Source organism: Theobroma cacao, chromosome 9 (genome assembly GCF_053813885.1).
Source record: "Theobroma cacao isolate CCN51 chromosome 9, ASM5381388v1, whole genome shotgun sequence".
NCBI classification, from domain to species: Eukaryota; Viridiplantae; Streptophyta; class Magnoliopsida; order Malvales; family Malvaceae; genus Theobroma; species Theobroma cacao.
The window spans coordinates 5,654,652-5,667,689 of record NC_142647.1 but is presented as its reverse complement, the minus strand read 5'-3'; the positions used below and the strand labels follow the sequence as shown (position 1 = coordinate 5,667,689).

Here is a 13,038-nt window from a genome sequence, read left to right as displayed (position 1 = left end):
AAAGGAGAAATCACTTACCCTGCTTGGAAAAGCTATATGGCAAAAGGAAAAATAATAGATGAAATAAAGGAACTATTGTCTGTCTCTTCATTTTTCAGATTCAAGGTTCTCTTCTCGATATAATTATAAAGAAATTCATTGTCTCCCCATTTAATATATAGATTTTAAGTTTCTAGGTTTGGACTAGCCTAACATAAGCCTTTACCATAAAGAGGATGTTCCAATTTTCAAATTCTATCCTTATATAGTAATCTAAAAAGAACCAAAAAATAAAAATTTTCGCAGTTAGATATTAACCAGTGAGAAATTTCTTTATGTACAACTTATTGCTTATATTGTAATTGCCGAATGTCCAGATCAACACCAACCCAAACACAATTGGGAATTCCTTAAACTCGTCCACCTCTTCATCTTTTTCACCTTTTTCCTTAGTATTCTTGACAAGATTCACAAGAATATGGATCTGTGGCAGTCAATTGAAGCCTGCCTGGTGGTGAAGGTGATCAACTTGAATCTCTTCTACTTATCTGACCAAGTAGAGATTCAATGTTTCCAAGGCCCCCAACCATCAAAGCCTTGAGTTTATCTCAAGGTTTCTGATCGGGCAAACTTTATTAAGAAACTAAAGGTGCGCTGAAGGAAAATAATACAAAATCATTCTTAGGCAACCAACTTGAATCAGTAAAATGTAAAAGTTTTGCTTTATCTGACATTAATGGAATCTAGATATGAGTACCAAGGACCAAATAGACAAAAACTTTAACAAAATAACTGAAAATGCTTTTTGAAGCATAAACTGACCAATTAATACATATCATATAAGCCATTTTATTATAATATCATCAATGACTATGTCTACCTTGGTTTCTTCGTTGCTGTATTGAGCTTTTAACCTTTAGGATAGTCATATCCATCAGAATCCTATTGTGGCAAACGTTAGGTGATTGATCTTACATGCTGCCACGTGGACTTGGGGAATGCTAAATGAGCACTTGTTTGTCTTTTACACATAGGGAAGAACTCAAGGAGAACATGACAATCGAAAAGATCATGAGTCCTATTGGCACTCTGAAGACCACAACTCATCCAGCTTCAATCTTCAATATAAACTACATCAGTAATAAAATCATAATTGCAATTCCAACCAAAGCATAATACCAGTTGAAGCAGCTGATGAAGAGCCCCTCAATTTAAGGGTGTTAGGATTGCCAAAACGATGCAACATGGTCAACCAACAAGCCTTAGTGCCAGCAGCTCCTATAGGAGTAAGAATAAATGACAATATAAAAGCACCAGCTGGGCTGGTTTTGGAGACATACAACAACTTATTATTTGGTGGTTGCAATCTGGATATGGAGGTCTAGTTTGTTATTGTATTGCTGTTAAGTTTCAACTGTCATTGTTCCCCAAAAGGGACAAAATGTTGTAAAATGTATCATAAAAACAATTAAGAAAGAACATGATGTGGGTGCTAGCTAGAATTATAAGTTAATAATCCCATGCAGGGTAATCAATAACAAGGTACAAAGCAAATAGAAAGAGGAAATCATGCATGTGATGAGTAGCATTTCACATTATGTGTTTCCAATACCCAGATTAAAATTCCTCAAGCAACAAGGTAAAGCAAAAACATAGTATCTGGACATGTATCTCCATAAAAATATATAGTAACTTTCAACCAGAGATTTTGTTTTTCCCTATAAGCATGTGAAATTGCATGCATTAATTGTTTCCAGCAAATTGACACTAAAAAGCTGCATTACCTTAAAGTTGGTTCCAAGCACACTATTAAGTCCTTTGAGACAAAGATGTGATTTCTTCAGAGTACATAAGTAAAGATAGATACCTCTGAACATAATCCCACATATTGTGTTCTGCCGAACCCTAATCAATGAGGAACTTTAGCAAATAGCTTTCTGAAAAAAGACTAATGACTGATCCTGGTGAAATTAGATGAACCTAATCCAAGTACGAACCAACAAAGAAAGGCTCCCAGAACAGGAAAGAAATTTCAAATGGCTGATCAAATGAACAATATATTTGTTCCTATAGAATTGAATATTTGATATTCATCAAGTGCAAGATCATATATGCTTGAATGCTCATGATTACAAGCTTCTCAAATGTCTCATTTTCTTTTTCACCATTTTCTCAGATGTCTCATTAGCATAACAAATAAAACTTGAAAAGTCATGACATTATCCTGACGGTAACTTGCATGTGTGATTGCATAGAAATCTCAACACCCATATGGAGTCCATCAAGAAAAGCATGTTCTTATCTAAGACTGGAAAAGGCAATGGCTCCAACAAGTTGGCAAAATTAGACTACTGAATCATTTTATCGAAGACTGTAATATGCTTAAAATAGATATTTCAAATCATATACCTGAAGAGAAAACTGAACTTCCCCAAAGCATATGACTTTCCAGAAAGGTGGTAATCAGAGGGACCAGTTAGACTGAAGCATAAGAGCCAGGGTTCTGGAATTTCCATCTACGACATAAGCAATGCCTGGCTTCAAGTTAAATCTCTTACCCAGGTTAAATTTTATATAGGATTCAATCTGAAACTTGTCCCAGTTTCCTGGAACTTCAACAATCCCACCAAGACTCATACCCCAACCAAATACATCTTCAGAAAAATCAGTCAAATTAACAGCCCATTGTAAATGTTTTGAATTTGTTTGTTTCATCTCAATCCAACCTGCAAGTCTTTTGTATTCATCAAGTTCTGACTCCAACTTTAGGGCAATAGACCCAGTTTCCAGGATGTTTGTCGTAAAAGGTGGAGAAGATGCTTCAATTATTGTATCAGCATCTTCAAGATGTCTTGAAAAACCAATTGGCATAGCAAAGGCTCCAAGGCGGACATTACGACTTGCTAATTTAGGCCCTCGGTGAAGGCCTAAGAATGAGAATTTCAATCCTATTGGAAGCTGACAAACAACTTGAACAAAAGTACTACAGCAATGTTCATATCTCATCCCAGAGACAGATTGAGCCAGCGAAGCAATGATATTTGACTTTCTCACTGTCATCCCAATTGCACCTCCATTATGCTGATGCAACAGGGGTGGCCCAAATGATAAATCAGTGAGGCCCTTTTCCTCCTAGACAACAAAACAGAAATTCCAGGTTAGTGCCGAAAAGAGTTTGAGACAATAACTAAAAGTTCACATCATTATGGAGTCTGATCGGTAATAACAGTAAAATTCATGCAAATAGATGCAACTCGATAAAATGGAATGCGCAGAACCATACAGCAAGAACACATAGTTTGCACAATTTAGTTAAAACACTTCTCCACAGTTATAAGTTCATAAATAATTTACAAGCCAGACCCTACAAGACATCTATGTCAATGGTTAAAACTTGAGATTCCAGGTCTCAAGTTCGAATCTTAGGAATAGTTGCGAGGCTTACAGAAAGCGGAAGAACTACCTCACCTTATGTAATCCAAGGTCTAGTGGATTGTACCTGAAGGGAAATGTCGGAGGCAACATCGAAATCTCGAAACTGAGCTCCAAATGGAATTGCGATAGCAGAAAACCAATCACCAGCATTTGCTTTGTAAAACAACTTAGACAGCGAAAGTGGAGTTCCATATACATCACCATCAGTACTTGTATCCCTTTTCTGATTAGCCACGAACTCAACCCCAACCGAATCTTTATCCCGAACAGTTGTCTCAAATCTAAACCTGGAACCAACCCCAGTTCTGATTCCTGCCCGTCCAACCCCATCCCAATGTTCCTCGTCGACATTAGACATTAACAATACGGCCCCAAGAAGATCAACTTCACCCCTCAAATGGGTACTTGATTCTTGGAACGGGTTCCCCTTTGATGTTCTGTAAAATGAAAGTAAACGTTCGACTTTGTCTTGTCGGTCTCGGAGTTTCATCAGGTCAGAAAAAGATTCTCGCTGAAGCCGCTTCAGGATTTCAATCTTTAAAACAAAAAAAAATGGTTAAAATTAGGAAAAGAAATCGACAGAGAAAGAGATTACAAAAATGAAAAGAAAAAAAGATAAATACCGGATTGCTGCGAGATGAAGATTTAACGAAACCTTTTAGCTTCTCCACTGCTGAGGTTATGCAATCCATTTCCTCGAAGGTTTTTGTGGGTTTTCGATGAAGGGATTGCTGGAAATGTTAAGTCAGGGTTTTACCTTCTCTATTTGAAAAGCGGGAGCGGCAAGGTTTGTTTTGTGAGCTTGGTGGATTAACAATTACTACAAATTTATTATTTGACCTCGATAAATTCCCATAACTTAGAATGAAGAAAAAGAATAAGCATCAGTTACTGCCGATCTCAAAATTTACTATGTGGAACTTAGATCAGAATGAGACACGTACCAATCGGTCCACATAATATAATAAGAGTGGGAGGACTCAGAAAAAAGAAAGGGCCATAGATTAATTAAGAAAATGAGTTTTGGGCTTGGACATCGAGTGGGAGCAGCTCTGTATGTATATTGCGAGCTGGAGAATGGAGATAATCGCGAATAATTTTTTAACTTATTAATGCGATTTACCTTTAGTAAATGAGAATATCTGTCATAAAAAGTCGTAAAAGAGTAATACATGGTTAAGTCATAGCATTACAATGAACAATTTTGTTTCATCTTATATACAATTGTCAAGAATGAAGTCTGAAAATGAGGACTCTTTGTTTTTGTTTTCTTCTTTTTCTACTTTTTCCAGGTACCCAAAATGGGTTTTTGAACGGTGCACAACGTATCTTAAATTAGCAATCAAGTCCATTTGTAGGCTGCAAAAGAATGTTCAGTGGAATTATTATCTCTTCCAAATTGTTATGTCATCAAATCAATGTGCTCTCTCCATCATTTACAGCTTCCTTTCTCCTTTCCTGCTTTTCTAACTCAATCCCCATGCCTGCAGAGTAAACAAGCTTTGACAGTTAACTATCACGGCATATCATTCAATTTTAGTGAATGTTTGAAGGTTGGATGAGGCATGCATCAAATCTGTTGAAGATAAAGAGCAAAGGAAATTTTTTTTGTTTACCTGAATTCTGCCATCAGAGGTTCCGATAACTAAAACTTCTTCATTAGCATCAAGAGTCATGCATAGAACTTTACTATTAGTTCCAGTTTGCAATATTTCAATTCTAGTATGTTTTTTCTGATCCCAAACTTCCACAATTCCTCCTCTGCATCCCAAGTATATCAGCTCTGAGCTTAGTGCCATGGACCTCACTTCTGAAGTAGTTGGCAGTGATCCTACCATACTATAATTTGCAGCGCTCCAAATCTTTGCAGGAAAAACAAATGAAAGGTAAAAAGGAAGAAAAAGTCATTGTTTGTCACCAAAATGAAGAAGATCTAAAGGGAAGTATAGCCAAAAAGAAAAAGAAACCTTCACAGCCACTCCATCTAAGGGAGGGCTGGCTGAATATATCAGTCCATTGTGAACTTGGAGGGCATGGACAGGATGTGCTTTGCCTAGTAATTTTCTAGAACCACTTTGAATGGTACTGAGCGTTCCTGACGCCAAATCAAGTTCCTGAAAATCAAAATTCTTGGATTAGGAATTTAGGATTTCAAATGACTGAAAAAAATGAAAAACAAATTCCAGAGAAGCTTCCAGCTTTTAATTTTGTCAAAGAAAACCCAATACCTGGATACTGTTATCATGGCATCCACAATACAATCTTCCATGTACAAGAGCCAAGCACTTGATGTATTTGTTTTGATTCAATAGTTTTGATTGTCCATTCCATGCGTGAACCTGCAAGGTGTAGAATAAAAAAATTTTAATTTCAGTTATACATTCAAGTACCCTTTTCAGATGCAGAAAGCTAAGAAAATACAGCTACTCCTTGTGGAATGAAGCGTGAAATGATACCCAGCACAGAGAAGAAGAGTTAATTGATCTGATACCTTGACACCAGCTCCTTGCGGAATGAAGCAGGAAATGCTGTTGGCAACAACTAAGTTATGAACCTGATCCTTCATATCATGTACTTGTACACAATGTATTAGTTCATCGCCAATGGACCAGACCTGCTCATCGCAAACAAAATGTATCAGTGTCGCCATTGAGTTGATGTAATCTGGAAGAAGCATAAGAGCATACCCTTGCAGTTTTATCAAGTGAACCACTATATAATCTTTCCCCAGATTGTAGAATATACAAGCTTGTAACAGGCTTGGAATGTTCTCTAATTTCTTGGACAAGATGAAGAATGCTGCCTCTACCAGTCCAGACCTTCAACATTTTGACAGAATAGTGAAACTCAAATTTCATAACTTTCTACATCAAGTACAGTTTCAGCTAGAATAAAGTAGCAGTTCAAAAAGCAGTCTTAATGTGTTCATGCTTGAGTGCTTTAGTTTATCATATATAGGGCCAAGACTCCACTTTACAGTCAGGTGAGATAATCACCAGGATCAGTGCCAAACTTGTATCATCAGTTAAGGGCTGCAATTTCTCCATAAATAAATTCCACATAGGAGAAGTGGCTGAATAAACCAATTGAATACTACCCCTCATCCATTGAAAGCTCATATACATATTGGTGAAACCCTTTCTAAGCATGCTTGTATACCACCATTTAGAACATAAGGAGCAGGACTTCAGGAATGGGAAAACTGCAAGTTGTTTTCGTCCAAACAGGATGCAAATGCAATTTCTTTTTTAACATTTATATGGTATAGAATCTGACATATGTCCATGTAGTTGAATATCCTATGTATGTTTATGTACAATAAAATTTAACATTAACTGTCGTGCAATAAAATTGGTACAATTACCAAACAGTCAGTGTGAGGATTGTGAAATATAACATCAGAACAGAGCGTTACCTTGATAGTTCCATCTGAATGGCCTGAAAAGATCTTGTCTTTGAAACTAACCATTGACAATACTTCTCCATTCTCACTGGAGTCTACTTGAACTAGTTCTTTATGATTCCACATGTCCTGCAGCACGACAGAAATAGACAATTTCACTTAGATACCTCTTCTTCTTCTGGAATCATAACAATCAGAAGTTTAACAAACTTACAGCACTGGACTCTTGTCCTTTAGAGAGAACTTTGATAATTTCGAATGCCAAGGGGGAGGATTTCCTAAGCTCTCTTAGACCTTTCAAAATGTCCTTCATATAGGAAGCCAGATCACGCAGTCCTTCTGAAATTCAGATAATCATCCATTGTTAGCCAACTTCATAGCTAAATTTGCAAATAGATCTGAGCGATGAACTGGTGTATAATTTCCCGTTACAGGAAATTTGCTATAATTTATTACTCTATCCACTAAATGCTATGAAAAATAAGTCATGATTGTTATCCTGTTGGCACCAAAGACAGCCACAAGATGAGAAGAAAAGAATAAATGGATTTCAAGCTCAAAGAGATACCTCAGAGCATTTTTGTGCATCTTTTAAGCATGTATGCATCAATTTTTTACTTCAAAAATTAGAACCTACCAGGGTCATGAATGAAGCTTTTGAGAGCCAACAAGGAAAGAGTTCTGTCTTCAATGTCCTTCGCAGTCTTGAATATCGATATAAAGCGCTTGAGTAGGCAGACTCGAGCTGCTCCTCTTATTCCTGTGTCTGGAATAACACTGAGCATGTGTACAAGCCATGTTGCTGCCACAAAGCACGCTGAACATAGCTCTGCAGATCTGCTCTTCAGCCCTTCTGCTAAAGCTTCAAAGAGCAGACCAAATTCATGACTTACTAAAACAAATGCCATTTTTCTTTCCCAAGCATCAGCTGCCTTCTCTTCTTGCTATTGATGCCATTGCCCATCGTCAAAAAAAAAAAGATGAAAAACATGTAATAGCTTCAGTATTGTAAAGTAGCAAAAAAGGCAAGCAGCATTGATGATCAACAACCAGTTTGCACTTTTTCGAGAAGACTCACAGATATATCTTCAAATTTTCCAGGATTGTTGTGTAACTGCTCCATCCGCATGAGGTTTCTGTAATTTTTCTCAAGTCCAGCACGTTTTAGAAGAAAAGGCCGTGTAAGGGGCTTCCCAGAGCCAGTGAACCTCCCCTGCAGTGATACAATTGTCTCCGCAGCTGCAATTTGAGCAGCGGGGAATTCTGAATTTCTGAGGCATGAAATGAGAGTATCTATTGCCTCTTCACGGTATATACTCATCTTTCTTGGCTCAACCTAAAAAGCAAGATATACTATTAATAGTTTAATGCTATCATCTTAGGAGATGTAACCATCTAAGCAATTGTGAAAGATTATTGAAGCCAATTACTGCATGAAATAAACAAATCCTAGAATCCATAGACACAGATTTCTCATATATTAAATTCTGGAGGGAAATTTTAGGTCCAAACCAGAAGATCAAGTTGGAGTAGGAGACCCGCCACAATAGGACATTGGTCTTGGAGAGCTGTCTGTAAATAAACAAGGAGACTGTGCATTGTACTAAAAGCACCTTCATCCCTGATGACGTTGAGAACTTGCTCGTTGAATGTCCTCCTGGAGAAAACCAAATATTGGAAATTCATTCATGCAGGCATGCGACAATAATGTATATTGACTAACACGAAGATAATATACCTGTGTAATTTGACTAACTCATAAAAAAAGTAAACTATCTCAAATCGTTCTTCACCGCTTGTGCCCAAGAAGCTTTCTAAAACTGGAGCCAACTGAGCTTTATCAGCTATGATGTTTCTGCATTTACCATCTTCCTGTATGCATCTTCGTAGGATACCAACTGCAGCAATCCTCTCAACTGCCCATTCAGCTTCCAAGCTGCTGACAATACTTTCAATCACTTTTGAAGAAACAATTATACTGATAATTGAAGATGCAACATTCTCTTCATTGCTCTGAAGAATTTGTCGCAATAAGAGAACAGAAGCTGTTTTTGGCTTCATACACATTTTAGGCATATCATCATCTCTCTTCTTTATAATTGCTAGGAGGGACTCCACCACATCCATTGCTACTAGGCCAGTGGTTGAAGGTTGTAACAGATATATCAGCACAACCGCCTCCTCCAACCCTTCCTTAAATAGAGCCACAATACGTTCTACATCAGAGTCAACTCGGGTAAGTGTATGGATCACAGCATCGTCTCTTGACCCCAGTTCACACAGGAGAAAAAAAGTGGCTTTCAACACTTGGAGGTCGACAGAATTGAACAGGATCTCCACAAACCCATTGATTACTGGAGGTTTTGAGAGCATAGTTAGAATATCTGGCTCTATATTCATGTCTTGCCAGAACCTCTCTATTTGGAGGACAGCCCTTTCAGACTCCTTCAGAATTTCAGACATACAAAGATTGGTAATCGCTTGGCGTAACTCATTAATAGTTCTATCCATGGTGGCTTGGCTTATGACGCTATTAGGGGAAGTTGCAGGAACTATTGACTTGACCATTGGCTTAGATTCTATATCTTGATGGTTCTCAGACTGATGTGGGACTGGACCTGGATTCTTTTCTTGCCAGCTTCCTATGAGCCTCTTGAGGACATAATTTGTTTTCGGCAGCTGAGTGCTTTGTAGATTCTGGCGGGTAATTGGGCATGTTGAGTTTCCTCGATCCAGCCATTCCTGGATTGCTCTGCGCTCATATGTCTGACCTGTCTCAAGGGTGACTGGATCATCAAATATATGGCTTGTGATGGGGCATACAAAATCCTTAGGAGGTGTATGTTTCCCACTACCAGGGGGGTTACCATTATCTGCCATTAGATAATCCAGGGAGCTGATAGATATCAGGAAGAATCCAAATATCAGAAAGTGAAGTACACAATGCAAAGATTATTACTAATTTTCTGTATTACATACCGACTGGAATCAGCAAAAACAGGCTGCTTTTGTTTTTGTGTTAGGCTCTTTCCATTTTCCAACAATGCAATTTCTCTGTTGTTTTCCTACAAGAGACAAACACAATATTTCAAAACTAGAATACCTGCATAGTTGGACCAGTCAGGGTGGAGATTTCATTTCTTGTTTGTATCGGTTACCTCCATCTCGGCTTCAGGTTCCGAGGAACAAGAGTTGGCCTCGGAAATAGACTCCAGTTCAGAATCAGAATTCAAATTGGACGATGTTGTCAATGTCCTGGAATTTTGTTTTTTGAGGATCTTTACAGAGACTCTCTGAGGAAAAAATGGAGATTTGGATGTGCTGCTGCTGCTACTATAAAATTCAACTGACCTTTCTCCTTCAGCCCATATTGGCTGCAGGAATTGAAGCGAAAGTCATTGACCTTGAATAGCAAGCAGGACTAAACTAAGAATAGTCAAAGTGAATCCAGAGAACTGTTCTTTCACACAGAAAGGTATGCATCCATTAACCAAAAATATACAACGATAGCCCACTTGTGCAATAGCTGTAGCCCCTATATGCTGTGCAGAAGAGATCATAATGATAACATTTTAAAACAACAAAAATCATGGGCATAATTACAAACCATTTTCTTCAAGTTGGAAGTTGAAACCTTGGAATAATCCAATTGATATGATACAGAAAAAATTATAAAAAAAAAAAAAAAAAAATCATGGAAGGCTGATTTAGTTATTGGAAAAATGTAGCAATCAGATGATTTTATGTTGAAATCTATTAATGATTAGTTGTTGTAAGAATTAAATTACAAAAGATTAGTGGCCCACTATTTATCAATAGAAATTCCTGAAGAGCTCTTTCAATCTAATTTGCAAAGACACATTATTAAGGCTGTCTGGATCTAATTAACCGCTTTTAACCATATTATTTGCAGACTAAAGATGCTTTCAGAGGGTCCACTGCCTCTGGTCCAGCTCCCGGAAGGTGTGAGGCACACCAACACCAACACAAGAATAATTCCTTATTTATATATGTATAAATGTATGTGTGTATTCTTCCTTTTGTTTTGTATACTATTCTCTTTGTTTGACAGATTCAAAGATAATCTACCAAACACACACAGTGGAGAAGAATTTCAAGCACAAGAGAAAACACGCGGTTAATAGATTTATATGAATAAATGAAACATGGACCAGAAAGTGTCAACCCGATTTCACCGCAGGAGATCCTCGAGATAGGAACAACTGCAGTGAATGGTAATTATACTAGGCAAAAAAATTTTGACCGTTGAAGAAGTAGAGCTGTCAACTAGTAAGGTAGATATTATTTTTTAAGACTCTATTATTTGATAAAATATTTAAATGTTATAAACACTCGATTAAATTTTTTTAATTTTTAATCAAACTCTGTATCTAAATATGTTAGACGTTACTTGTTAAATATCCATACTCATTTAATATCTAATTAAAATAAATTTAAAATTATTTTTTATGTATATTATTAGTGAAAATTAAAGTAATAAATTAAAATAAATTTATAAAAAATAAATTAAAGTTTAAAATTATAATTAAAATAATTAATGAATTTTAGTATGCATTACATTAATTATAAAAAATTTATAAACAAAAATAATATATATAAATCTAAAATTTAATATTAAAAATTATAATTTATTATCGATTTCGAGCAGTGAATATCCTAAAATCACTACCCGATCAGCTTACCCCAATTTGTGAACTCTATCCAAATCTGATCATCTTGATGTAACTTAATCGAGCACACATTATCCCACCCGATTATAACCTACCACCCTGACTCAAAAGAGGTAATTTAGGCGAAGCAATTCAAGTATAATTATGTAACTACAACTATCGTGAGCAGGTCATGCACATTAATAACAAGAAAAGGAAATTCAACTGAAGAAGAAACTATTAAAAGCTGCAGCATTACATTATACCGTCCGTTTTTCAGTCCAAGTTCCTTGGTTTTGATGTTCTTATCTTCCTGGTAGTAGTCTAGTTCTTCATCTTTCTCTGTTTGTTTCAAAACCAAAGCCGGTGGACTAATCAATCTGTTTCCATCATCACTATTTTCTAAAACCTCTTTGAAATACTTAACAAGAACCCTGCAATTTTCATCAAGAACCTCTTCATAATTTCTTTCCAATTCCTTTAGCTCTAAAGCTTGATCACCACTCATTTTCGATAACAGTTTCGAGCATGGAACGACCACGGATACATCACATATGGAATAATCATCAGCATCATGATTCACATTTGGTGATAAAGATGATAAAATGGTTGATCTTTGTTCATTGAACCGTTGAAGAACAGGCAGAAAATGAACGAGAAAGAGGTCCTCGAAAAGAGTAGGTGCTAGTTCTGATCGAGCCAATGAAGGGTCAAGATAAAAAACTTGTAGGAGACTGAGGGAGGATTTGATGGGTTGGTTGGAGAGAGAGTAAATGAGGGATAGAAGGAAAGAGGAGAAAGTGGCTTCAGGATAGGAAAGGAGGAGCTTTTGAGCAACGCGGAGAGAGGAGGATTGGATGGAGGCATTAGAGGCGGAAACGGCGTTTTCTAGAGTTTCAGCTGCGAGGTTTAAGGGTTTGAGAGTGAGTTGATCAGAGGGCAAAAGTTTGCGGCGAAGGGTCGAGAGAATGCGGTGGCGGAGCTCAGATTGTGAAAGGATTTCGGAGGTGAAGGCGGTGGTGTGATGCAGGATTCGGGATGATGTAGTGGCAGTGGCCGCGGTGGTCATGGCGGTGCAGTGTTGCTACTGCCTAATGGAAGCGGTTGGTGTTAACTGTCAAGTAAAAAGTTCCGAGAGAGGTTTTCGGTGTAGGGTTTTTGAGGGACTGAAGATGAAACGTAGGCCGGAAGGGAGACGATTGTAACGGAAATACCCAATTTTTGGGCTGGCGCGAAGACTATGGGACGGCTCATCTAAATGACCGACCAGTCCTCCTTCGTCTTGCTGGAAATTTTAGAACTATCACGAAAAGGGCTTTAACAACATTTCCGCTGAAGATGTTAAAAAGGTAATTTAACAAAAGCGAACTTTAGCGGCGAATTGAATCCTTTGATAGATGATGCAAATCGAAGAAAAGACAAGTAAGACGAGCCCCACTTGCCGACCAGGCCGGCCTCGCTGAAACGCGCTTCTGGCTTACTGAGACTGCTTCCAAAGTGGGCTATGCCCAGTTTCCTTGCAGGTGCAACAGGTTCTTCCATTTGTCGTCA

At 37.5% G+C, this 13,038-nt stretch overlaps 2 protein-coding genes across 8 annotated transcripts; both read right to left on the bottom strand.

Annotated features, from left to right (window-relative positions):
* Positions 1 to 682: 682 nt before the first annotated feature.
* On the bottom strand, positions 683 to 4,376 carry LOC18588566 (GDSL esterase/lipase). 7 transcript variants are annotated; one of them, XR_001929163.2, is made up of 4 exons: positions 4,038 to 4,376; positions 3,479 to 3,949; positions 2,389 to 3,111; positions 683 to 1,989 (listed from the first exon to the last, which is right to left on the bottom strand). XR_001929163.2 is itself a non-coding variant. In XM_018126562.2 (3 exons), the coding sequence occupies exons 1-3, from the start codon at positions 4,104 to 4,106 to the stop codon at positions 2,443 to 2,445; spliced, it is 1,209 nt and encodes a 402-aa protein (XP_017982051.2). In that variant the 5' UTR covers positions 4,107 to 4,374; the 3' UTR covers positions 683 to 2,442. The 7 variants fall into 7 exon arrangements, 1 of the variants encoding a protein (XP_017982051.2); XR_016028500.1 differs by having other exon boundaries at positions 683 to 1,884; XR_001929164.2 differs by having other exon boundaries at positions 683 to 1,109.
* Positions 4,377 to 4,603: 227 nt separating this feature from the next.
* LOC18588565 (putative E3 ubiquitin-protein ligase LIN-1) lies at positions 4,604 to 12,820 on the bottom strand. The gene is given in 15 exon segments (XM_088810165.1): positions 4,604 to 4,898; positions 5,031 to 5,276; positions 5,382 to 5,528; positions 5,643 to 5,753; positions 5,906 to 6,035; positions 6,037 to 6,233; positions 6,830 to 6,946; positions 7,032 to 7,156; positions 7,455 to 7,761; positions 7,896 to 8,153; positions 8,330 to 8,474; positions 8,556 to 9,713; positions 9,797 to 9,882; positions 9,976 to 10,191; positions 11,747 to 12,820. Coding segments are annotated over 15 exon segments (4,071 nt in total). The 5' UTR covers positions 12,557 to 12,820; the 3' UTR covers positions 4,604 to 4,880.
* Positions 12,821 to 13,038: the final 218 nt, after the last annotated feature.